The sequence below is a fragment of the Notolabrus celidotus genome, chromosome 11, assembly GCF_009762535.1.
Source record: "Notolabrus celidotus isolate fNotCel1 chromosome 11, fNotCel1.pri, whole genome shotgun sequence".
Lineage (NCBI taxonomy): Eukaryota > Metazoa > Chordata > Actinopteri > Labriformes > Labridae > Notolabrus > Notolabrus celidotus.
In genome coordinates, this window is record NC_048282.1 from 34,584,111 (window position 1) to 34,610,666 (window position 26,556).

The following is a 26,556-nucleotide window of genomic DNA, read 5'->3' on the forward strand; positions in this document are numbered from 1 at the left end:
TCGCCAACCTATCACAGGGCTAACACAGAAAGACAGACAACCATTCACGCTACACTCACACCTACGGGCAATTTAGAGTGATTAATCAACCTGGTGAGCATGTTTTTGGACTGTGGGAGGAAGCCGGAGAACCCAGAGAGAACCCACGCATGCACATTGAGAACATGCAAACTCCACACAGAAAGGCACCTGCCTGTCCGGGGATTTGAACCAGGAACCTTCTAGCTGTGAGGCAACAGCGCTCCCCACTGCACCACCGTGCAGCCCGGCTTAAAATGATGATACAGTAAATTGATTTAAGTTCTGAGAGTATTTTTGGGGCTTATTCAGGACCAGCAAATATCATGGATTAAGAGAAGCTTCAAAGTCAGATCCATCAGGTGAGGAAATCTCATGTATGCAGCATCTGTGAGAGCCGCTGCATGAGGAGTCTGATCCTTCCTTTATCAAGTATAAATAATATGCACGGTGTAAAGTTTGTTCTTTCTGTGCTACTGTAGAAATGTTGCAGAGCAAGATGGCGGCCTCCATGGAAGGGGTCCCTCTTCTTCTGTAAATCTAAAAGGCTCATTCTAAGTCAACAAATACAAAATCATTTTTAAATAAGGTGATGATACACTCATTGAAACATACTTATGAATATTATATTCCATTTCTGTCTCTTCAACACTGCTCAATTCTAAAAACTGTACCCTTAAAGTGGATTTAAACCCTGGCAAGTTACTCAACGTGTAGCTGTAACCCTTCCCCAGCTAAAAACAACCCACTACACATTAATCTGCTTATTACATGGCTACTTACAAAAATTCTCAGTACTGACTAAATCATTCCTGAATCAATATTTGATGGTAATTTCTTCCGTTGAAATATCTGTGCAGCCTAGCTAACTTAGCCGTTAACTCACAATTAAGTGAACACTTCAACTATCAGACACCTCTCCTTTGGAATCATCTACCAGTCAGGGTCTGGGAGGCAGACACCCTCTCTACTTTTAAGAGTAGGCTTCAAACTTTCCTTTATGATAAAGCTTATAGTTAGAGCTGGATCAGGCTTGAACAGCTCTTAGTTATGCTGCTATAGGCTTAGACTGACACACTGGGATCCTGTCTTCCCCTTTCTCTCCTCTCTCTCCCTGTCCCATTAAAGTTACTAACCTTAGACCTTTCTGGAGTCCCTGAGCTCCCTTGTCTCGTAGGTTCCTCTGGATCTCTGCCATAGATGTTCCAGATATTAGCAGCTACAACTACTACTGTCCGTCTCACCACTATCATCTCTCTCTCTCTTCATCTCCCTCTATCCCTCTCTCCAACACGGTAGGTCTCAGCAGATGTGTGTCTAACATGAGTCTGGTCCTGCTGGAGGTTTCTGCCTGTTAAAGGAAGTTTGTCCTTGCCACTGTAACTTGCTAAATGCTGCAAAGTGCTCTGCTCATGGTGGATTAAGATGAGATCAGACTGAGTCCTGTCTGTAAGATGGGACTGGATCTGATCCTGTCTTGATGTTGAGTCTTTGTTAATACTAGAACATAGAGTACGGTCTAGACCTGCTCTGTTTGGAAAGAGTCTGAGGATAACATTGGTTGGGATTTTGCGCTTTATAAATAAAGATTGTTTGATTGAATTTCCACATTAATAGATTTTAAAAGTAACACAGAGACGTGTGTCCAGCACTGCTCTTCAGAAACCAGCTGGTGATATCAGAGAGACCACATCCAGGTCTTATTCAGTCTGTGTTTGGTTAGGAAGGTTGTAATGTCAAAGCTTAGACCTGATGCTGATCCCTTCTGAGCAGACTGGCTCCAAATGTGCAAAAGAGTCAGCATCCATCACCGGGAGTATTTTGGCTCCACAGAGATGGAGACACTTCCTCCATCTGTACTGGTCTTCACTAATGGAGCTGATGGAAACTTAATTTGAGAGCGAGCGAGGCAGGAATTATGTGCAGTTAGGAAATACTGATTTTTGTCTCTTTTCTCTTTTTGTAAATGACAACTTAACTGGACTTCTTTGTGCACATTAATATGCTTACAGTTTGTTGTTTTGGATACGGCTGTAATCACTGACCCTTACAATCAGCTAAAAGAACAGATCGCTCTACTGGAGCTCTAGTTCACGTTCCAGTGTGTGAGACACAATGAACTTTTCAGACAAAATATTTTGTATAACAATTTATTTAAACAGTAGCAATCTAGGATTTTTGGTCCCATGGTTTAAAAACAGTACAACATAATTCAGATCCAGTTTGAACTCTTGAAAATGAAAAACAAAAAAGGAGCATACTTGTGTTATTGAAGCTTCACATGTACAGACAGAACGTTGGCTGTAAAGAAAAGTGACAGACCGTTAAAAACTCAACCCAGTAGCAGTTCAAAGTGCCGGACTTTTTTTTATATTTCTTGTTTTTTTAACACGTCTTCTTTAATTTTCCTTTCTCCATTAAGACCATTTAGTGACAAGAGCTACATGAGCTGTAATAATCCCATGATTTGGTAGAGAGAGACCATGTGTTCTACGGGCTCTTCTTCAGAGTCTTGGTTCAGATTAAGAGGCGTTCAATGAAATTAGAAAATTACAAAAGTCATGTACACAAAAATAAAACTGGTCCTCTGTTTTTTTTGCTGTTGGACATTTGTTCTAAAAATATTTATTACACGGGGCGTTATTTTAAATATTGTACACTTAAAAACATGTCAGAGTTCTAGATTCTCTAACAGTAAAAACGATCCTGAAGGAATGGCTTCAAAGGTTTCAGAAAGTGAAAGAGGCACAAAGAGTTCAGAGTTTATACGAGTCACTGCAGCAACTTTTTTTAAAAGAAGAGAAGAAGAAGGAAATGTTTAAAAAAAGAAGGAATGGCGTGAAGTTGTCTAAGAGTCCATGGCTGCGTTAATCTGACTGATGAATCAGTTTATACGTCCTCCTCCTCTTCCTCGTAGTATCGGTTCCGTTTGATCATCTCCTCCACCGTCAGCGCCTCCTGCTGCTCCTCCTCTTTGTCGTCCACTTCCTCGCTGTCCCAGAAACCCACGTCCTGAGACGACCGGCTCGCCTCCACCTCCGCTTCAGGAGAGGAGATGTCTGTCGGCGTCTCCTGGCGTTTCAGAGGCGCCATCTCCTCCTCCAGCATGTCTCCATCTTCCTCCTCCATCTCCTCCTCTTCCTCCTCCTCCTCTTCCTCCTGCTGCTGCTCCGCCTGCTGATCGGTGGTGTCAGGAGTGATTTCACTCTTCATCTCGCCTTCCTGCTCCTCGTCTCCTGAGCTGGAGGTGAGGACGTCCACGCAGCTGTCCTCGGTGGGGGTCTGGCTGTCGGAGGACTGGTGCTGCAGCTCCATGGAGGCGGGGTCAGGACTGAGCTGACGGGGGTCCTCGTCAGGAGTAGGACTTGGTTTCCTGGCCTCAGGAGCAGATTGTCCTGCCATTGTGAAGGGCTTACTGCGCTCCTTCAGGGAGGAGGTGCGTTGGAGGGACGGGGTCTCTCTGGGCTGCTCAGAGGGGGAGGAGGGGGACTCGTCCTCTGGGGGCCACTTGGCCTTGATGGGTTTGGTAACAGATCCTCCGTCTGCGCCTTTGGACGTCTCGTCATCTGATCGAGGAGGCCAGGAGATCTTCAGCCTGCGGGCTTCTGGTGGTCTCTCTGCCTTCTCTGCCGACCCCTGACCCAGAGCCTCCATGTTGGCCGTCAGGACGTTGACTTTAGCGAGCGGGGAGTCCTCCACAGTTGGGCTGGTCAGGTCTGAGGCGGTGGTCTGGGTCTTTGGTTTGGGCTGTGCGCTGGGCTGAGGGGAGGTCTCTCCGCTGTCCCCCTTGCCCTCCCACAGCTCTTTGTGGGGTCGGTGGCCGAAGCCCTCGTCGTAGTTCCCCTTGGCCTTGAAGAGCTGGCAGAAGTGCGGTTTGCAGTACACGTTGTTGTGCAGCGAGGCGTAGTTCACCAAACTGAGGGGAGGAGAGAAAATAAGACATTTAGTTCAAACGAGCCGCAGCTTTCTGTCATCAAAGTATTTAGTGTTCAGGATCAAGAAGAGAATGAGCAGCTCATGTTACTGAAGAGGTTTCAAACTGGGGATGTCAACAATTCATCAAGTATGGATTAATTGATTGTTAGAAATTACTAGAACACATTTCTTGTTTAGATTTTCTGTCACGTGGATCAAACATCATGTGGTCTCATATTTGGTTCAGCTATCAGGGAGGTGTTTGAAGTTTAAAGCATGTTTGGATGTGAATCAGCTGACTGAAGGTGTTGATGCTCAGCTGGGGGCTGCGGCTGAGTGACAGGTCTCCACGAGCGCTTTTTTTCCTCGGTCGCCGGACTGATAATAACCCAGTTTCGCTCCCGGCTGACACCTGACCACGTTCACATGCTTATCTCAACTCTCTTTCCATTTTATAAATCACATCTCAAGACACATCTTTTTAAACTGTCATATTCACTCTGATTGCACCTCTTCAATGCACTGTATCTGCTCCTGTTCATTTTATCAGCTTCATTTTGATATTGTTTTTTAAACTCTACCCTGTACAGTGACCTTGAGTGCTAAGAAAGGCGCCTTTTTAAATAAAATGCATTATTATTGTCATTATTATTTATTTTTTTCTCAATAAGAACCAGTAGTTAGAAAACTGGACACGGAGTCTGAGATATGTTTCTGTTCAGTTCTCTTGTTGAAGTCTGAGCCTTCACTTTTATGACTGTGTGTCTGCAGAGATTATGAGCCTGCTCCACACGTTGATTTTCAGCGCGTTTAACATTTTGAACGCCTCAATACGATCTGTAGATATTCAATACGGTCAGTTATATATATTGAGTTGTGAAGGAAAACTTGATTCAGACTCATGTTGAGAGCTTAGCTTGCTGTGTGTCTTTAGACTGAGCATCACCATGGTGTGTCTTACTATATTTAGATTATTGCTTTCATGTGTTTATCTTTATTATACTATTATACCTCGAGGTGGGGGGTTATGAGTTTTGTATTTCGTATGTCATCTGTGTGTTTCTTTCTTCCAAAAAAAAAAAGGAAAATGTACCAACCTCTAATTTTGGATGTGACTGTTTTTCTATGTGAAATCAAAGTTAAAAAAAAAAAAAAGGAAAATTTGATTCAGGAGAAAAAACGCATTCGGCTTTTTTTTTAACATGGAAACATTTACATTTTTTTTTTTTATGATTAATCGCTAATTGATCGTTAACATTTCCAAAGATCGATCACAGAAAATACTTGAAATTTAAATCCCTAGTTCAAACATTGATTGTTGAATGACAACAGCAGATTATACTTACACTGTTTTGTCACTGCTTACTGTTCCATGTAATGTTTGCTGGGACTGTTTATATAATATAAAATACACTATATAATATACATTATAAAACCTCAGTACTATCTTGGTTAATCACAAACTAATGCAACACATGGTGTAAACACTCCATTCCTTTATTACTACATCCCCTCCACTTTACTGACACTCTGCACCATGACGATACAAACATTTAGTGTTTCATAATATCATTTCCATTATTAAATAACTGGAATTATTTTAGTTCAGGAAATCTGTCACTGATTCATTTCTTTAACCCCTTATGTCACAATTATGTCATTTGATCACTTGCTGTTTTGCACCTGGGTGGTGTAAAAATGATGCAATATCTGGAGTTTTCCACAAGAGGGCAGCACTGAGCTGAAGATTCACTAAAACTCAGACATGATGTTGAAGACTTTAAACTTGTAACCTGTGGGATCACCTGTCTCACACATCACACTGACCGAGGACTTAAAGCTGTTAGAGTGTTGTCTTCAGGTATGAGAGCTGATCATGAGACGTTTGTGTAATCTCAGATCAGCAAGTAAACACTTCACACTCTTCTGCCGCTCTTTAACCAGTCATATATTTTCATCTTCCTGGTCCTCACCTGAGTTTGGTGTTGCAGTGCGAGCAGCGGAAACACGAGCTGTGGTAGACGCTCTGATTGGCCACCAGCCTCTCCAGAGGATACACCGTCTTCGTACAGGACACACACGTCTCCCTCGCTGGCAGCCTGAAACCCTGAACACACACACACACAAATTAATCCCAACATAAACAATGTAATGTTATTTCCATATATAAAGGATCTGCTGTGAGGACTCACCTTGGGGGTGGTCTTGGCCTGAGAGGAGTCTCTCTGACTTGAGGAGGACGGGGTGCCTGTAGCGGAGCCTGAGGAAGCACACAGTCAGGTTTGAGAAATTGCAGTGATGCATTCTGAACACTAGATGGAGCTGTTCTCATGTTTAACACAGTGGCATTAAAGGCACCATAGGAAACACATGTATACAAATAAATACATGTCTGCAGAACTTCATGTGTCTTACAGGCTGCATGCTCTGTGTGTTTTTGATTTGATAAGAACTTTAAATGATACTTTAAATGATGTTTTTAAAGGTTAAAGCTCTCTAACCAAGTTCAGATTGTAAAGGTCTAATAAAAAGAGAAAACTAATGTCTTTCAGAGTCATATAAAATGATATTAAAAGTTAATTACCGTTGCTCTCTGCAGTGAAAACTTTCCTGCTGGTTGGTTCAGAGTCCAGACTCTAGAGAGAAGCAAAGAGGACATGAATTAGTCCTGTTAAGTTTTTCTAAATCACAAAATGTTCCACAGTTTTTAAAAGGAGCAGGTTTTTATATCTCACAGATGAACATAAACTGAGTCAGAGTTGTTAAAGTCTCCTCACCAGGTCCAGGGAACACGGAGGAACGTTCTCCTTCTGCTTTCCACAGAATCCGTCCAGCTGATCAGTCTGAAGAACAGAAACAAGACATGATGGTTAGATGATTACTGTACATCTAAAACAGCTGACCCACAGAGCTCCTTCATCACTCATAATCTGACTACATGAGCTGAAGGTTTATTGTGTTGCATTTATTAGACGCATCCTGTTGCCTCCAGTACAGAGAAGGTTTCATTTTGTTTGAATGAAGGACAAAAAAGTCAACTTGGAGGACAGAAGGTTGTGTTCAGGTACCGTGGTTCTTTCAGGTGTGTGGGAAAAGTAGAACACTAGAAGAGGAAGTAGTCTTGGTTAACAGGTACAAACAGGGTCTATGTCCGACTCCACTCTTTGATTCACTAATCAGATTTTTACTCTCTTGATTCTTCATTCCTCAGTTTGATGAAACTCAATAATGTGATTTATTGAACCATGAGAAAATCCTTCAACATCCCATCTCTGCAGCTTCAGTTTGTCACACAGACTTTCTGATAGAGAAATCCACTTTAACCACATCCTCTCTCTGATGTCAACATCCTAACTTTAAAATAAACACCTCCAAACACTGAAGACTTTAACGTTTACAGGTCCACCTTTGAAGCTCCTGTAAGGACTTTTTAGCTGCTCATAAAACAGAGTGATATTAAATTGATTCCTCTTCATGACCTAAAAAAGGTAAACAAACCATCAACAAGAACAGCAAACATGTCCATAACAGCTTCTGGCAGGGGGGCAGGTGTCAGACCAGGTGAGTACAGGTTCAAATAAAGACTCTGCCTGACTGAGGCAGCTTCACAACAAGAACTTGAGTCTTCCCAACACTCTCATTGAGTCCTCTGTGAATCATTTATCTCTCAGTCCAGATTATCTGATAGATGACGAAGGAGGAAGGAAGGAATCCTAACCCAACAGCCAATCAAATCCTCCCCTCCTCCGTCACTGTCCCAGAAGCTCCGCCTCCTAACGCCACCTTGCCAAAGGAAATTACTTTAAGTCTAGGCACCTTAAAATAGGACCAGGGCTGAATCCGGATCACCTGCCCAGCTCAGGATGAGTCAGCATTAATCAGAGAGGCTATTTCCATCACAGTCATGATTAAGGTCTGCCTCTCTCTCGGGTGAGGACATGAAAGAGGAGGAGAGAAGTCAGCCGGAGCCGAGGAATCGAGTGCCGTGCACGAATGCTACCTGTTGCTAATTGGCTGGAATCACGTTACGTAGCTCAATGCAAGCCAATTTAGGTGTTTGAGGAGATCCAGGGCTGAGTGTTGACGTGTTCTTTTGTTCTACAGCAGAGCAGCTGGACCACAAGGAGGTGCTTAGATAGAGATATTCAGACAATGATTCCAAAACCAATTTTGCACTCGACACCCTTCACCCCCTGCATCCATCAGGGAGCTTTGGCCTTGCATGACACTGATGCTGTTGGTTTCCTTTCCTCGGTCCACCTTTGGAAGTTCCTGACCCCTGCAGACCGGGAACTCCCCACAAGAGCTGCAGCTGTCTAGCCAACACAATTCGGCTCTGGAGAAAGTCGCCCACACCCTTAAGTCCGCCCATTATTCCTCTTCCAACATCAACTTAGAGACCAAAATGTTAACTTGTGGTCTCACATATCCCACTCTCTGACGGGAGCCATTGTAAGGAGATAATCTGTGTTATTCCCTTCCCCTTCAGTGGTCTTGATATTCACAAACAATACTATTGTTTCAAAAACACTCAGGTTGATTATGTAAGAGGCGGCAAGCAGTTTCTCAACCTGTGACCTGTTGACGTTTTCAAGATAATTGGTACTACATACTTGGAGGGGGGAAAGAAAGTAAATTCACTACACCACCAGACCAGTAGAGGGCAGTAAAACAAAGACGAATGCCATTCATCACAGATGACACCATAGAAGCAGACGGACAGGCAGGTATTAGGAGCAACACAACAGTTAGCCTGTTAGCATGAAGAGACTCAGCTGGTCTGTTTTAGATGGTGCTATATTTCATCACAGATGGATTCACTGAATCAACACGTGTGAGGAGATAAGCGCGAGTAGCAAAGACGTTTCAACACAGCTTTAAAATCCTTTTGAACTCATAAAGCCGTGGCAGAGATCGGACGGTGTTTTGGTTTAAACAGCGACCCTGTTAACTGGAGACTCTCAGCCGGGTGCATCCCTCATAAACGTCTTTAGACGATCATTAAATATCTGATGAGGATATTTTGAAATCTTAATAAAAACTAAACTAGTTTGCATTCCCAGGAACTCCCTCTGTGTTTCAACAGCTGTGTAAACTCCACAAACACTGACACGTTCAGCTGAAGGTCTCCAGTTTACAGGGTCACTTTTAAAACCGGAACACCGGGAGGAGAGACGCATTCACGGTGGGCTGAGAGAAGACTACTGTTACAAGCTGCTAAATCAAGAGAATCACAGCTTCTTCTTTTGAAAAGTACACACACATACAAAAAAGATAGAACAAATAAAAACTAATGAAAGAAAGAGAAATCAAGAGAATCACAGATGGACAAACAATGACTGAATGGTTTTTGGAAAAAATTTGACAAAACATTTTTTGAAAAAAAAAAAAAGACAAAAAAATGACAAAAATTTGAATTTTTGAAAAAAAAAAAAAAAAGTTTGAAAATTATTTTTTGAAAAAAAAAAAATCATTGAAAAATAAAGTTTGACAAAAAAATTTAACTTTTTTTTTTGTAAAATAAAATTTGACCAAAAAAAAAATTTGACAAAAAAGTTGACTCGGAGCCTGTCGAAAAATAAATTTTCCTCAAATTTGAAATTGTGCTCCAAAAGCAGAAAAAACTTGAAAAAAAATGAAAATTTTGCATCTGTGTATGAAAACATGGAAAAAGCAATGAATGAATCAACACGTGAGAGGAGATAAGCGCGAGTAGCAAAGACGTTTCAACACGGCTTTAAAATCCTTTTCAACTCAAAAAGCCGTGGCAGAGATCGGCCGGTGTTTTGGTTTAAACGGCGACCCTGTTAACTGGAGACTTTCAGCCGGATGCATCCCTCATAAACGTCTTTAGACGATCATTAAATATCTGATGAGGATATTTTGAAATCTTAATAAAAACTAAACTAGTTTGCATTCCCAGGAACTCCCTCTGTGTTTCAACAGCTGTGTAAACTCCACAAACACTGACACGTTCAGCTGAAGGTCTCCAGTTTACAGGGTCACTTTAAAAACCGGAACACCGGGAGAGACGCATTCACGGTGGGCTGAGAGAAGACTACTGTTACAAGCTGCTAAATCAAGAGAATCACAGCTTCTTCTTTTGAAAAGTAGACACACATACAAAAAAGATAGAACAAATAAAAACTAATGAATGAAAGAGAAATCAAGAGAATCACAGATGTGTGTGATGTTATTGTGGATGGTGGGTGGAGTAAAAACACTGCGGTTAATCTACCAATCAGACACGTTCAGCATTGCAGGCCCCGCCCCCTGAAAGTCCTGGGACCTTTGAAGAGTACTACCCCCCTAGCAGGGCCTTTTCAGCGGGGAGATTATCTACCCCTGAACTAAATTTGGACCCTGGTCCACCGGTCGAAACACGCGTAGTTCAGGGGTAAAGTTCACTAGAGGACACTACAGACATTTTAAATGCTCCGTTCTGATTACTCTTTAAATTTGGTGTTCAAGTGAAATCTGTTTTCCACTTTCCTCATAACAAAAGTATTTAAAGACACCAGGAGGTCACACATCAACAGAAACGACTGATCAGTGTTTTGTTCCAGAGGATGATTGACAGGTCTGCTCACATTGACTGAAGTGGGAGTGACGTCCTGTTTGGAGATGGCGGCCTGGTAGAGAGCCATCCTGTCCCGGAGAGGAGTGGACTCTGCGAGACTTCCATCTGCTGCCACAAAGAAACACAAGACAGAAGGTTATACAAATATAGAAATACATGATACACAAAACCTCAAACACTTCATGACTCCAACATGTTTCTGGAGGTTTGAGATCTCAGCAGACTCAGCTCTAACTTTCAGGAATACCTTTTTTTAAAGACGTGTTCCAGCTATAAAAACAACAGGTCCGTTTTACAGGGTTTTTTAACGGAGCTTTAATTGTTGGGAAAGTTTGGGGAGTTCTCCATTACAACACAATTAGTCCTGAGTTTTTCCACACATCCCGGTTCACGCTGAGTGCAGAATGTGCCGGTTAGTCATGCAGGCCGCGGACGGGAACTGGAGGTCAGGAGTCGTCCGCAGTGTCGGAGGGAAAGCGGGCGTTTGTCTCTTCCTGTCTGCTGATCACAGCGGCTCTTCGGCCGTCTGTGCCGTCACTTCGGAGATTTTCACTCCTGGGGAGGATGTAATCCATTCCGAGGAACGGAGGAGGACACGTTTGGAGGAAAATGTTTGGACGGATTGAAAAGTCCCGGAGAACAATGGAGCATGTGCAGATGGAGTGACGGGAAACCACCAATAATAAGACAGGAACTGATAAACCTTCTCCTCAATGATGCTTAGGATCAGGGAAAAACACACAGAGAGAGAAACCAAAAGTACACTGAGAGGTTCATACATCATTATTAATTAAATACTCCCAGTGTGGATGCTTTAAAGGAAACAGCTGCATCACTGGGTTAAAAAACAACATTTGACTGGTTTTAGAAAAGGTTCAAGCTAGAGGCAATGACTTGTTCTGGTTCACTCTTATTTTCAGAACATGTTCCTGAGCATCTGCAGCTTTTCTCCATCCATAATCCACTTTATATTTTAGTGTTTGAGTCGGCCAAAACAAAGGGAATGTATCCTAATCCATAAATCCTCTGTTCTCTTATTTTGGGATGCCACTGTTACGGTTTAAAACTTGTATATATCACATTCTTTCAACAGTGGATGGTGCTCCTTATATGTACAGTATGTGTCCTTCATCACTGACCGGTCTCAGCAGATGTGTGTCTAACATGAGTCTGGTCCTGCTGGAGGTTTCTGCCTGTTAAAGGAAGTTTGTCCTTGCCACTGTAACTTGCTAAATGCTGCAAAGTGCTCTGCTCATGGTGGATTAAGATGAGATCAGACTGAGTCCTGTCTGTAAGATGGGACTGGATCTTATCCAGTCTTGGTGTTGGGTCTTTGTTAAGAATAGAACAGAGTACAGTCTAGACCTGCTCTGTTTGGAAAGAGTCTGAGGAGAACGTTTGAGGTTATTTGGCACAATTATTATCTGACCCGACATCCATCCAACAGACTGCTCGTTATTTCAGTTTTTAATGGTATCAACATACTGACACCAGAAGTGCTTGAAGAGAGGATTATCTAATAATGAGGGTCGTTCTTTATTTAAGCTAATACATTAGTTTTGTAGCTTTTTAACAAGTTCAGCCAAGGTGGAGACAACCCAAGCTGAAACAACGATGTCTGGTGACGAAGCTGCTGCCAGGAGAGTAACAGGCTTTGCAGCTTTGCCAGAACGTTCTCCAAAGACAATCAGAGTATCTGTCAGGGTAAAGATAGACCTGCAGTGGTTGCAGATGTTCTCTGACAGGTTGAGTTAATACGAATAAAAAGGAATAAATCCTTAAAGTTATTTGTTTGAAGGGAAATAGAGGCGGGGAAATCTAAAAATGGAATGTATTCGTCCTTCATTAACTATCAGTGTAGCTTATTAAAAGTAGCATCATACTCTCATCAAGCAGCAAAATAAGCATGCATTCAGGGTTCAGCTTTTATCTCATGATATGATCACACTGTCCACTGACTCAGACGAAAAATATCAGACCATGTAGCTTCTAAATCCTACAGTGTGTTTATGTCTGTCCAATGTTTGGTGCCGAGTATGGGGCACTCTTTGTAAAATTGTGCACACTGAAAATAACGAACAATTTTCAACATTTAGCTCTAAAATGTCTTAAAAATTAAGAGTGAATTATGAAAAGTGACTTTTTTTAAAATCACATTTAGAGGAATGTTTGTGATCTTCATATCTAATTTTGTTGTGACAAATATATGTTGTAAGTTACAATCACTGTTAAATCTAAATGTTAAATATAAATGTTAAATAGTAAATCAAAACATAAATGTTAAATCTAAATGTCAAATATAAATGTTGAATAGAAATATAAATGTTAAATCTAAATATTAAATATAAATGTTTAATATAAATATAAATGTTAAACACAAATGTTAAATATAGGTGTTAAATGTTAAATATAAATGTTAAATATAAAGGGTAATTTTAAATGTTGATTGTTAAACCTTAATGTTAAATATAAATATTAAATATGAATGTTAAGTGTTTAATATAATATAAATGTTAAATATAATTGTTGATTGTTAAATCGAAATGTTAAAACGAAATGTTAAATGTTGCTCTGTAGCTTTCTGAAGCTTTTATTTTTGTACTTCCGCTGGACAGCAGTGTAAATTTGAATATTAGCTAAATATTTAGGATCACAGAGCAACATTTAACATTTCGATTCAACATTTAGACTTAACGGATATCTTAACTTATATATATGTTTGTCAAGATAAACTCAAAGTGATAAAGATCACACATTTTGTTCTAAATGTGATAGAAAAGTGACTTTTCAAAATTCACAGTACTCTATTATGTCGTTTGAGAGCCAAACATGGAAAAATGTTTCTGTTATTTTCAGTGTGCACAACTTTACAAACGGCACCTCATATCTGAGCAGGTGAATCACAGCTGGAAAATATGCTGCTGCACATTAAAGCTTCCATATCCAAACAGAGTATGAGGAGCTTCTTTGTGGCCTTGAGGTTTAATAAAAGTTGAACAATAAGAACCTTTAATGGACCAAACTTCCCCTCCACATGTCCCAGGTTCTGATCTCCCCTGAGGACTTATAATGAAAGTCCCTCTTTCTCTTCACTCCTAATATTTCATCTCTCCAATAAAAAGGCTGAAAATGATCAAGAATTGATACAGAGCAGATATACTGACCTCCTAGAAGCTGCTCCATGTTGGCAGAAGTGCTTCCTCTACTGGTCTGCTCCCTGGACACCTACAAGAAAACAAACACACTCAGTCAGAGGCGTGGAAACAAACACTCCAGGCCATAAACAGACGTCAAATGGAAAAACACAAATCAGCTTGGATGCGTCTTGGATGACACACATTACATGAACACACACACACACACACGACCATCTGATGCTCACATGTTTCAGCCGGCAGAGCCAAAAGATCTGATGCAACAGTGTCCATCAAAAAGATCAAAGTGTAGCAGAAACACAGACAAGAGTGGATCGCTGAGGTACAGAGCCGAGTGTGTGTGTCTGTGTGTGTGTGTCTGTGTGTGTCTGTGTGTCCAGACCACACTGCTTTAATCCCCTTATGAGCTCAGAGGGACGTAGCGTCAGACAGACAACCCGTCTGTCCACAGCGACCAGCTGAAACAAAACAAATCATTCCTTTACCCAGGTTTTCAGTTCAAAGAGAGGACGCCCCGCCGACAACGCCTCGCCCTGTTCCCTGATATCAGTCCATCACGAGATAACTCAGCGTTCACAGATTACAGTAGCTGATATAAAGCTTATGTGACACATTGATTTAACAATAGTGAGCTTGTGTTAGTGCACCGTGAAGTTTCTGCTTTTGGAAACAAGATTTTACTTTTGAAAGAACGTCAAATGATGTCCCCGTTTCTGCTTTTAAAACTTCATTCTTTAAATTTTACTTTCCTTCAATTATTATTAATTTTATTGCAGCTTTGACAGCAGATATGTTTTCAAAAAAGAGGGTTTTATTGGCATGTCATGTGTGAAGTCGCTGTAATGAAGGCCTGAACGACTCCAACAATGATCACTTGTGTTTTCATGTAATGCAGATGAATGTGCGCCCCTGGCCCAGAGGGGGGGAATTCAAGACAGACAAAATAACAACAACAACTATTTCAAAAAATGTAAGAATCAGCGTTCGGTTGAAATTATTATTAATAATAAATAATAATAATACATTATATTTATAAAAGTGCTTTAAAAGATTCTCCAAGCGCTTTACAGGAAAATAAAATTATACAATAGAAAATCAAAGAAAAGCAAGGCAGCAAAATAAAACAAAACAAGAAAAAAATCAATCAATTATAGTTTTAAAGCCTATGTAAAAAGGTGGGTTTTGAGTCCGGATTTGAATGTATTGAGTGAGGGAGAGAATCTGAGGTGTTGGGGGAGAGAGTTCCAGAGGGTGGGGGCAGCGACAGAGAAGGCCCTGTCCCCGCAGGTTCGGTGCTTGGGTTTGGTGAGACGGGTGAGGAGGTTGGCGTTGGTGGAGCGGAGGTTGCGGGAGGGATTATATGGCTGCAGAAGGTCGGTGAAGTAGGAGGGAGCTAGATTGTGGAGGGCTTTGTAGGTGATGAGGAGGATCTTGTACTGTATTCTTGAGGGGATGGGAAGCCAATGGAGGTTCTGGAGGACTGGGGTGATGTGGTCTCTGGAGCGGGAGTGAGTGAGGAGGCGTGCAGCTGAGTTTTGTATGTATTGTAATTTGTTGAGGAGGGTGTTGGGTGTACCGTAGAGGATGCTATTGCAATAATGGAGTCTTGAGGTGATGAAGGTGTGGATGAGAGTTTTAGGGAGGGGCGGAGACGGGCGATGTTTTTGAGGTGGAAGAAAGCGTTTTTTGAAATATTGTTAATGTGTTGTTAAAAGTTGAGTTATTGACACTTTCATCTGGCTGATCCTCTCCATGTTCAATCATAACCCAGCTTGAGCACTGAGGTCAACAAACCAGCTGCTCCTGGATGTGCCTAAGAGTCGCCTTAAAACCCAGGGGGTCCGAGCCTTTGCAGCAGCGGCCCCCAAGCTCTGGAATGGCTTGCCACTCCAATTAAGATCGGCCCCCCACTGTTGAATGTTTAAATCTTTGTTGAAGACACATCTCTTATCTTTGGCCTTCTCCTCTTGAAGAGGACAGTAATATCCTGTTATGTTGTTGTTTATTGTTGTCTTCATGTACTCTGTACCTTGTAAAGCACTTTGGCCAACACTGGTTGTTTTTAAATGTGCTATATAAATAAAGTTGACTTGACAAACTACATCTTTCGTTGATGGTGGCATTTAGTATGAAGTTTGGTCTTTCTTTTTTTTATTAATGATTCTTGTTTTGAAACATGTATTATATCAGTACTTGTCTTGTTAGCTAGTACAGAATATCAAGGAAGTAGCTAGTATGAGTACCTCTAGTCTATATAGTTTTGTAAATACTGAGCAGAAATAAACTGAAGATGGATGTGAAGTGAAATTGTATCTCTTATCCTGACAGATGTTTTTCTTATCTCTTTGTCTATGCTCAGATAGTTGAAGCAGTATTTATATTATTAATCAGCCCGCTTTGCAGAGCACAGTGATTTAGCTCTCTGCAACATGAAGATGGCATCACATCATTTGACAAACCAGCTGATCTACAGGACACAAATGTAACAACATTGATGTTCCTGCAGGCTGGGCAAAATCTGCTTTTAGTTTTTGTGTATTTCAACGTGTGCAGAGAAGCCATAAACACTTAATCGAGCTCTGTTGAGTCGTAGCTTCATGCGACACTAACTGAGAACCTGACGCCTCCTTTTTAAGTTTGATGGTTGTTTCCCTGTCGAAGTTTAAGACGAGTGTCCTGGCTGAAACTTTAGCGTGTGTCAGTTTCATGGCCTGATTCCAAGAATACACTAACCTGGGTTTGAATGGGGGCAAAATTAAAAACAAGGGGTGGGAACCTGAGGGATGTAAAACACGTCACTGGGAGGGGAGGGAGGGAAGGGGAGGGGGAGTGGCCGTAGTTTATTTCAATCCTCAGACTTTTTCATGGACCAAACCTATTTTTCTGTATGTTCTTATTATGTTATAATAAAGGATATGTAAAATGTAAAAAAAAAAAAAAAAGAAAGAGTCCGCTGCTTGAACCCCTTCAAAATAAGAGCAGCTTTAATATTCAGATATGTTCTGTAGCTCCTTCATTAAGTTTAATATTCAGATATGTTCTGTAGCTCCTTCATTAAGTTTAATATTCAGATATGTTCTGTAGCTCCTTCATTAGCCATCAAGTCCAAACTCTCCTGCAGCAACACGACCCAGCTGAAACAACTCTGCAAGCAGCTCGAGGACACACTTCGCCTTCCTCCCATCAATTGAATTACAGCTTACACAACAGGTCAGATCACGACTGTGATGCTCTTGGCTCACACGCCTGACGAAGCTTCACCTGCTCTGCCCACAGAGTCTCTGCAGGCTTCAGCAGGTAGAAAAAAGAGGAGACAAAGCAGAACCGAGGAGGCGAAAGCTGACAGATATCGTGCATAGTTCAGACAAGTTGATGCTCATCAGGGATTGCTTAAATAAATTCCTCCAGCTAAATGTTTCAAACACTTCATCACACTGTCTGCTTTGTGAAATCTGGACCCTGTAATAAGAAATACGCCTGATATCTTTCTCCTCCGTGCTTCAAAGTGACACAGTTTACAGAAACAACAAAAACATGAGCCTCACTGTTCCAGTGCTCGTCAGATTCCTTCATTAACAAGAAGCTACAGCTGAAATATTCTGGAGATTCACCTTTTCTTTGAGTTGAAGAAACATTCCAGAAAACATTTATATTCCAGCCGTCTTAAAACAATATGAAGCCTAGTATGAATTATATCCTTCTGGCCTCTTTAAAGGGGCTGATAGAGGATGGGTTAGACATTCTATAGGTAGTGTTCGTATCCCTGTAACAGCACTCATTTCTTCAACATCTATACAGACAAAGGAAACTGGTTTCAAACAGTATGTTTAGTTTGATTTACCAGAGTTTAAGATTGTAAGAATATCTAGAATCGAACAAGGACTGATTAATGGCCACAAGGGGTCTCCACAAGAAGTTTTGACACTAAAAGATCAACTTGGAGCTCCTGTGAGGAGTGGTCATGAAACAGGCTATAATTTACACTGATGCTTCTACATGACTTAAAAGCAGCAACTAGATCATCAGCGACTAGATCCAGTATTCCTAGATAGTTAACGACTGATCGCTGCTACGGAGTATAAGTCGGACAGGGTGATTTTCACAACAAATACTCACACCGAGTGATTGTTTGCAGCATGATGGGATCTATTCCCAAAAAACACAGACAAATACTCGTAAAAAGACAAGACACTTTGTCCACAGGGGGCGCCAAAGTCGACACAAATTGAAAGTTCAGGAAGAGATAACAGGTTGTTTTTTTACACGTCCAGCAGATAAGAAGCAACTTTATCATCCATCTAAGGGTAAAGCTTTCTGTTAACCTAATGGACACCAACGCCCTCAGTTTTTGGTCTCCACCAACTCTTAAGGGACAGGTTTGTGTTTTAGCTTCCAAAGGCTCCACTATGTTAACCAGCTAGGGCAAGGGTTTTGAAACGTGTTAGCTTGTGAGCCCCGAAAACATGGTGCCGTAGACTCATAGACCCCCTATGTCCCTCAAGGTGGTCAAACGTTGCTCACAGCTGCAGGGAAGAACTAACAGACCAATCAAAAACCAGACATGAGCCCAACACTCAAACAAAAAGTCCAGAGACAGAATACATGAAGCAGTGACTGGACTATTTAGTAAGTGAACGCACAGGTGAGTCTCAAACTGGCCGTGTTTCCTGTGCTGCTGGAAATTAACCTGCTGCAATTTATGCTTTTGTTAATCTGTCGTAATCCACTCAGAGGTTCATGTGGAAACAAAGAAAAGCAGAAAACTGATGAAGCATTTGTCTTTGCATGGATTTACCTCAAATTTTAACCGTTTTTTCAATCATATTTTGACATAAATTGATAAAATATGACATTTTAAATGTTTTGGACATCATCTTTTGAACCCACTTAGAGAACCTCTGAGCTCAGGTATCTGTCTGTCCTCTGTCTGATGCCGAGTCGGTCTTGTTCAGTGAGTTTTAAGAGCTTATGTGGCTAAAACAAATCAAGTTTTAACAGCAGTGAGAGGAACCTGCTCTTTAAAGTCATCGCTGTAAAACTAGAACTATAAAATAAAAGATGCTACAAACACTCTGTAAAGCTGGGAGGGGTACAGCTGTGTTGAGCCGAGTTGTAGACTAGGGGACGTCGTTAAAACACTGGTAATCATTTGATCCTATTTCATTATCAAAAATACTGTTTGAAGCAGTTTTAGGCTCCATGGTTCTCACATTTTAAAACCCCCAAGCAAGGATGTTACGCTCTGATCAGCAGAGTCGAACCCTCTCAGATGATGTCATGTGACGGTCAGTCTTTACATCTGAAAGTCTGAGTCAGCATGAAGCCATAAATAATTCATACCTTTGACATCACACACTGGTTTTGGAACTTAACGTGTGCACAGACACAAACGAGGACTCGGTGTGTTTGTGGGCTCGTGTCTGGCATCAGAGACACAAAAGAAACCATCATCATGATGGTAATGACGGTTTTATCCCCAAGGGTGGATTATCTTCCAGAGACCATGGGTGCAGCTTTGAAGAGGAGGGGGTGTCTGAGACTGGTTTTGTATGCATGTGTGTGTCTGTACATGAGGGGGGTAAACATGCACAGAGGGTTAGCAGGATGTAAACAAGCAGCCGGTCCAAATGAGGTCTTGGGAGGCTGGATCAGACAAAGAATCTGCGGCTAATCCTGATACTATTATAGCTCTCTTTTAGACAGACGGGCTGACTTGCAGTTCCTTTAACGACTCCACCCTGTCCCTGAATTTATCACACACACACACATACACACAGACACACACACAGAACTCCAGTTCATAAAAGACAATACCCTCACAAAAACAAAGACAGAAGAGAGGAATCCACAGCATGAGTTAGACGCCTTTAAGAGGCTTTAAATAAGGTGATACACCCGACCAGAGCGGTGCAGTTTCTCAGCTTAAAGTGAGCCGACAAAGTTGAAAGCAGCTACTGATAAAGTTCACCAATGAAGCAGTCTTTGAGAGACTGTTTTCACTGCAGCCGGGTCGCCTGAATGGACTCTTTCAGCCGCTCTAACAGAGAAGTCAAATATAAAAACAGAGAGAGAAAGTAAAAGTCGACGGTCTGTCTCGGGGAGATGAAGCCGCTGCCTGTTCAGAGGCCAGACAAAGAAAGCAAGGGAATCCGAATGAATGAAACACCATAGTTACCTCCTGTGCAGGAAGAGGAAGGAAAAAGGCCATACGGGATCGAAGAGTGAGCAGAGAGATGGAAGTGAAGCAAATCCAGAGAGCAAATGAGTTAATCCAGCAGAGAAGAGAGGTTCAGACTGAGCAGAGCAGCCCGATCTGGCGTCTAACCGGGGGAGATGTGGGAGAGCCTCTGGAGATGGTTTAGGGGAGGAGGAGGGAACGTAAACTGGGAACATAAAGGCGACAGGGAGCAGGTGTTCAAAAAAGGGGGTGCGGCCGGATGAAGGTAGGGATCATAGAAGGAGGGGGGGGGGGGGGTCAAAGTGTGCCACGGTGTAACCCCCCTTTATCCATCTGTGCGTGTGCGGCTGGTTTTGTTCTTTTTTACTGTGTCACGGTCCACACAGTCGCAGAATAAAGAGGAGGGGGCGTACAGGGTGGGACAGGAGGGGAGGTGGTGGAGCAGCTGGTGCAGGGGGGGACAGTGGGAGGAAAAGACGGAGGGAGGAGCCGCTCTGTGGGTGTGTTGGTGTGCAGGAGGGAGGGATTTGTTCCGAAAAGAGGTTGAGGGTCAATTAATTTCAGAGTGCCTGATGGCTGCATGCTCCGCCCGCCCAGCGAGGGGGCTTAATGGAGAGGGGGTTATCCAAACATGGGCTGGAGGCAGATATGTTTATAAAGAGTGTGTGCTTTGAAAGATTGCTCCCATTTCTGATAAATCCACCAGAAGTTTCTGGATTAAATGATGAACTTTCATATGTCTGAACTAGAAAACAGCATAAAAATGGCCTCCCTGTTTTTGAAGTCCAAGTTCTACCTTTAAATGTCTTGTTTTTGTCACTCCATCACTACTACTGGTTTAATTTACTCCATATTTATGTGATAGAGTTAATTCCAGCTGTTTTCTCAAGATCTCAACTTAACAGATGATTTTTTGTTTTCTAGATCACCAGAACATGATCCTTCTATCAGGAGGGAACAAGCTTTTCTGTCTCAAGATAATCAAACTAATCCATTAAGGGGAACCGGGTTTGTTATTTTGACGTAACTTCTTCTTGATCTTGAGAAAACATACTGAGAGCTTCCTGACAGAAACTCTCAGTACTGGGAAGGTGACATCAAAATCTCCTTCTGCAACTTTTACTTCCTCTGACTGACTCTTTGTTTCAGCTCTAGCCTTCAGCCATCCTACAGTAGCAGCCCTTTAAGACTGTTTGTGCACAGCTGCTGTAAATGCTTACATATTACTGCAGCATCCTGCAGGCGGGTGTGTTGGGACAGCTGCTTGGAATTGTGGGTAAGGAGACAACAGACTTCAGTTTTAATGAGTTGCATATTCCTCAATGAAAAAGTGTTGTTTTAAAGTCCTGTTATTGTTCTTACTTTGGTATGCAGATATTCTATTGGGGAGGTTTTAAACTATGCGTGTTTGGGACCAATGGTGGTAGACTTTGTGGGGACATAAGTGTGTCTCTGTTGCACTATTCATAAAACTTTAATGTCTTATTGCTTGCTACAGTCAAGCAGCTTTTGAAAAAGCAAGTGAAAGTTCCAAAAGTGCAGTTCCTCAAGTGTCCACTAGAGGCTTGCTCCAAAGGCCAAGAAATAAACAGATTTACAGGCCGATACAAAAACTGTGTTGGTCTACATAGCTCAATTTTTAATTGCAAATACTGTAAAGGGGGGGGGGGCTCTTTGTTTTAATTACATTAAGGCTGAGAGTGATGCATATATTTGAATAATGAGGGACAGATGGGCGCAGTGTAGCCGTTTGTGAGGCCGTTAATTGTCACCTCCAACCTTCTAGATTAATTGAAGGTTTGTAAGAGTCAGCTTTTCTACCATTAAGACTTCCATCCATGGGCTTCAAAATGCCTCTTCATCACAGAGACTACGTCCATGTTTTATACAATCCATGCTACTCACATGTAAGTGTAAACTTTGCCTTGTTCTCTCCAAGTGTTTTGCATATTAGCACACATTTGCTAATTGGTTGTGAAAAGCTCTAGATAAAAGCAGACAGTTCACCCTGAGGGAGACGGAAATGTCTGTAGCAAATGTCTTGGTGATCCATAAAGAAGTTGTTTGATTCATTACACTCTGCATCACACATGTGAACCTCATGGAAGCGGTTCAAGGGGAGAGTCAGAAGATTTGAAAAGTCACTGGGATCATTTCTTCGGGGATTAATGTGCACAGAAATGTTCATGGAAGTCTGACTTTAACATCCTTGGAGACACTCGTGAAAGGAGACAGTGGAGGTTCAAGGTCTTTGAGGATGTGTAGAAGAATGAAGAGGAGGTAAAGGGAGTGCTGAGAGAAAACAGAAGAGATGGACTGAGAGCTGAGGAGCAGAGGAGAAGTGGACAACAGAAGTGATTGATGAGGTGGGAGGGGAGTTCGGGGGGCTCTGATGGCTTTAGGGGAGACGGTCTGAAGAGCCTCAGAGCGCAGATCAGCTGTCTGCAGTCATGAACCCACCCCCCCAGTCTGTACCATGACATCATCTGCTCTGCAAGGCTTCACAAAGAGAAGCAGAAGACTCGGCCTCGACTATACAGTGGACACTATTGTACAAAACCCCTCAACTCTGTGTCTGCAGGACTGTAAAGGTTCTTTATTACTCTGCGAGGATCTCACCAAAGAATTCAGCCTTTAGTCGATGACACAATAAAAGACTCCAAATCCTCCAAACTCCCCGCAGCGCTGCCTGATCTCACTTCTTAGGAAGGCCACGTCAGAGGTCAACAAAGTGGAAAAACAAAGATTTTCTGTTTGAGCAGCACTTCTTTTTAACATCATCAGGTTTCTTTTTTGTAAAGAGACACTCCTTTGTTGGTGCTGGATCCTACAAGACTTAACAAAACCACAACAGACTGGAAGAATACATCTGGGGAACTCTAGATGCATAAACACATCCCATTACTAAAATACTTTTAAAAGTATCAGAGTATTTTCTGCGGTTTAAAGTATTTTCTAGGAACCCAAAGCTTGATGCATCTCATTCATCTTTGCAGAAGCACATCTGTGGACCACACTGGGAAACATGTTTGTTCATTAGGATGAGTACTGGCTCTGTTTGAGAGACAGTCCTGCTCCTGTAAATACTTGGGAGCCCTTTGAAAAGCATGAATCCAGTAACATTTGTTAAAGGACTGTTCTTAAGTTTTGGAGGTGCATTATTGAGTCACATAAGAAGATGGATTTTCTTACAAAGCTGCACAAGCGATACAAGCTATGTAATTCAGTATGCATCTCCCTCTATAAACACAGCTTCATATTTTTACACTTGCATGTTCAGCAGTGAGCTTTAGGGGATTTCTGTGACCTTCAGACGGCTGGTTTTAGCGGTTTACCACCACAGAGCTTCACTGTTATAAGAAATAACTCAGTCTTTGTAATATAAAACATTTAACATTGCTTTCTTTTAATCCTTCTATAGGGTTTGTCGACTTGAAAAAAAAAGACACTTAGCAACCTCCTCGCCCTCTAAAGACAAAGATTGATTGGTGATAGGGGGGAAATGTTTCAGCCTGTTTATCTGGCAGACCTGACAGCAGGAAAAAAAAAACATGTTCCAGCTCATAAAGTCTTCAATTTAAAAAAGGGACGGACGAGCAGGAAATATTCAAGGAGTGGTTGTTTGCTGCGGGGGATTGGCTCTGAGTTATTAGGAGAGTGAAGCTGTTATCTGCTCACTGAACTTCTCCAACGAGCTGCAGATTTCAGGACGATGTTTAAAGAGGCAGAACGATGAAATCAGAGAGAGTGGAGCGTTTGCTTTTAAGTTTCTTTTGACTCTACAGTCTTCAAACTGAATAACAGTAACAAGAATGAACGAGAGCGTCACATCAAATCAATCAGCTGGAATAAGTCTGTCACATTCCCTCCTCTGCCTGTTCACACTGTGGCAAAAACATAAGAATTGAATGGGATAGAATAGGATGCTTCTGATTGGCCAAAACTCATAACAGTGGTGATTAAATCATCAAAAGCAATGCTTGAGACGACCTGATCACACACAGCATATCAAATCAATCCAAAGAAAGTAGTCCCCTTAGCCTGTTGACACTGTGGCAAAAACGTGAGAATGGAATGGAAACGAATATAATGCGTCTGATTGGTCAACACCCCATAATGATTGTGATTCATTCTCAACATCATAAGCAATGCTTGAGACGACCTGATCACACACGGCATATCAAATCAATCCACAGGAAGTAGTCCCTTCAGCCTGTTGACACTGTGGCAAAAACGTGAGAATGGAATGGAAACGATTAGAATGCTTCTGATTGGTCAAAACACCATAGGAGTGGTGATTAATTCTCAACATCAAATAAAATGCTTGGGACAACCTGATCAAACATGGCATATCAAATCAGTCCACAGGAAGTAGACCCTTCAGCCTGTTGACACGGTGGCAAAAACGTGAGAATAGAATGGAACAGAATGGAATTGAACGTAAGAGAACGCAATGCAACATATTAGAATGCTTCCGATTGGTATAAATCAATCCATCCACAGAAAGTAGTCCCCTCTGCCTGTTGACACTGTGGCAAAAACGTGAGAATGGAATGGAAACTATTAGAATGCTTCTGATTGGTCAAAACACCATAGGAGTGGTGATTAATTCTCAACATCAAATAAATGCTTGGGACAACCTGATCAAACATGGCATATCAAATCAGTCCACAGGAAGTAGTCCCTTCAGCCTGTTGACACTGTGGCAAAAACTTGAGAATTGAATGAGATAGAATAGAATAGCACGGAATGGAATGGACTGGATCTGATTAGAATCCACAGGAAGTAGTCCCCCAAGCCTGTTGACACGGTGGCAAAAACGTGAGAATAGAATGGAACATATTAGAATGCTTCCGATTGGTATAAACCAATCAATCCACAGAAAGTACTCTCCTCTGCCTGTTGACACTGTGGCAAAAACCTTAGTGTCAGTCTCAGGCTGGTCTTGAGATTGGGGAAGTTAGTGGGCACAGATGTGAGAGCAGCCTGAGGAGCTACTGGACCCCCGAACATCTCTGATAGGGGGAAGTGGAGAAACATCTTGTCCTGCAATCCAGAGCTGGTGAGAGCATCTCTAAGCTGCTGGTCACTTTAATGTTTAGCTCTCTGGGTTCAGGTTACTTCCATTTAAGAAGTCATAGTAAATGAAGACGTCTTGTTCCAACCTCTGAACTTGAGATGCTGATACATCTCATCCTGTATCGATTATTGCACTTCTTCCTCTTTCTCTTCATTTAGCATGTCCACTCTGCAGTCAATACAGGATGCTGCATGGCTAAACAACGGTGTCATATCACTCCTGTACTTCAGTCCCTTCACTGGCTCCATGTTGCTTTTAAATCCAAATATCTCACACTGACTCACAGGCTTGTGGATTCAAAATCTGTTCAAATCTCAACTATCCTTTAATATCCTACATATTTAGATGCACTATAGCTGATTGTTGTATCTGGGAGCTCCTCTCATGTCGCCTGTTTCTTCCATCTTGTTCATTTTTCTGCATGTTTTGTCTTTGTAAAGCACTTTGTGACTTCAGTCTGTGTGAAGTTCTCTATAAATAAACTTAACTCACTTCCTGTCTCGTGTTTGATGCTCAGCAGGTTGCACTCGAGGGTTTTTAAAGAAGCTAAAGGAGCATGTAATAAAACAAATGATCCAATAAGACTTAAAGACATGTGTGGCGTGAGGTCACATGGCTATAAATGAGCTGCTTTCACATACATAGTCTTGTGATCCATTGTTAATATAAGAAATGTGACAACAGCACTTCCTCACTGTATAACAAATTGGTTACATTACATCTAATACTTGTAGTGAATTGATTAAATACACCGCTTTGTGGTGCCGACTCTCGTAGTAGTTGATTTAAACACAGAATAATGCTTCATCAGTTTCCTTCTTGAAGCGTTGTAAAGTTCTCTTCCTGTCATAAGAGAGCGCTCTGTGCGGAGGAAACACAGCGTGGCTGTTGTTAACACGCCACACCTCGAGTACGAGCACTTTACATTTTACACGCCTGGAGGAGATGCATGACTGGACGTTAAAGGACCCGACTTTTATGCTCAACAAAAAACAATTAGCAGCCTGCAGGGGTATGAAGGAGGGCTCGAGTTACTGGTGCTTATCCAGAGGATGTGCGAGTCAGCTGAGCGTGTGTGTGTGTGTGTGTGTGTGTGTGTGTGTGTGTGTGTGCTGAGGTGAAGGATGGTGAAGGGAAGCTGCACCATGTGACTCACAGTACGCCCGCACTGCAGGGATCTGACCTCTTTGAGAACAAGCCGATTGTTTTTACTTAAACTGAAACTAATCAGGACTTCGTTCTGTTTCTGTTTCACTCCTCAGACCGTCAACTTACAGCTCATTACTTTGAACATCTCTGTTGTTAAATGTCAGAGCTGAAGGAGCAGAAATCACACACCCACAAAAGTTAGGACCTGACATCACAGATCAGATTCAGCCTTTTTGTAACGCTCTGATCCTTAAATGCTTCCAGTATTAGCTTGAAAAATGACTAAATGTGTCGATAGTTATGAGCAGTAGTGGTTACTAAATGAAAAGCAGATGCTAAGTAATCTTGAGGCGATCACAAAGACAGAAGGAAACACATTCTGCTTCTGACACTCACTGCTGATTTAAATGCCCCTTGTCTCTCACCTGATGTTTGTTGTGTAACGTACACACACACAAAAATATCCAGATGTTCCTTCTGA

At 41.9% G+C, this 26,556-nt stretch overlaps 1 protein-coding gene across 4 annotated transcripts in view; it reads right to left on the reverse strand.

Moving 5' to 3' along the window:
* Positions 1-2,152: 2,152 nt before the first annotated feature.
* Positions 2,153-26,556, reverse strand: part of lima1a (LIM domain and actin binding 1a) — a 50,226-nt gene continuing 25,822 nt past the window's right edge. For 3 of the 4 annotated variants that reach the window (XM_034694966.1, XM_034694967.1, XM_034694968.1), the window contains exons 5-11: positions 13,678-13,738; positions 10,524-10,621; positions 6,711-6,776; positions 6,518-6,569; positions 6,126-6,193; positions 5,907-6,040; positions 2,153-3,934 (exon numbers count right to left, since the gene is read on the reverse strand). In XM_034694966.1, the coding sequence (XP_034550857.1) occupies positions 2,908-3,934; positions 5,907-6,040; positions 6,126-6,193; positions 6,518-6,569; positions 6,711-6,776; positions 10,524-10,621; positions 13,678-13,738 (1,506 nt within the window). In that variant the 3' untranslated portion in view covers positions 2,153-2,907. The remainder of the gene's footprint in view (positions 3,935-5,906; positions 6,041-6,125; positions 6,194-6,517; positions 6,570-6,710; positions 6,777-10,523; positions 10,622-13,677; positions 13,739-26,556) is intronic. The other variant, XM_034694969.1, reaches the window with a different exon arrangement.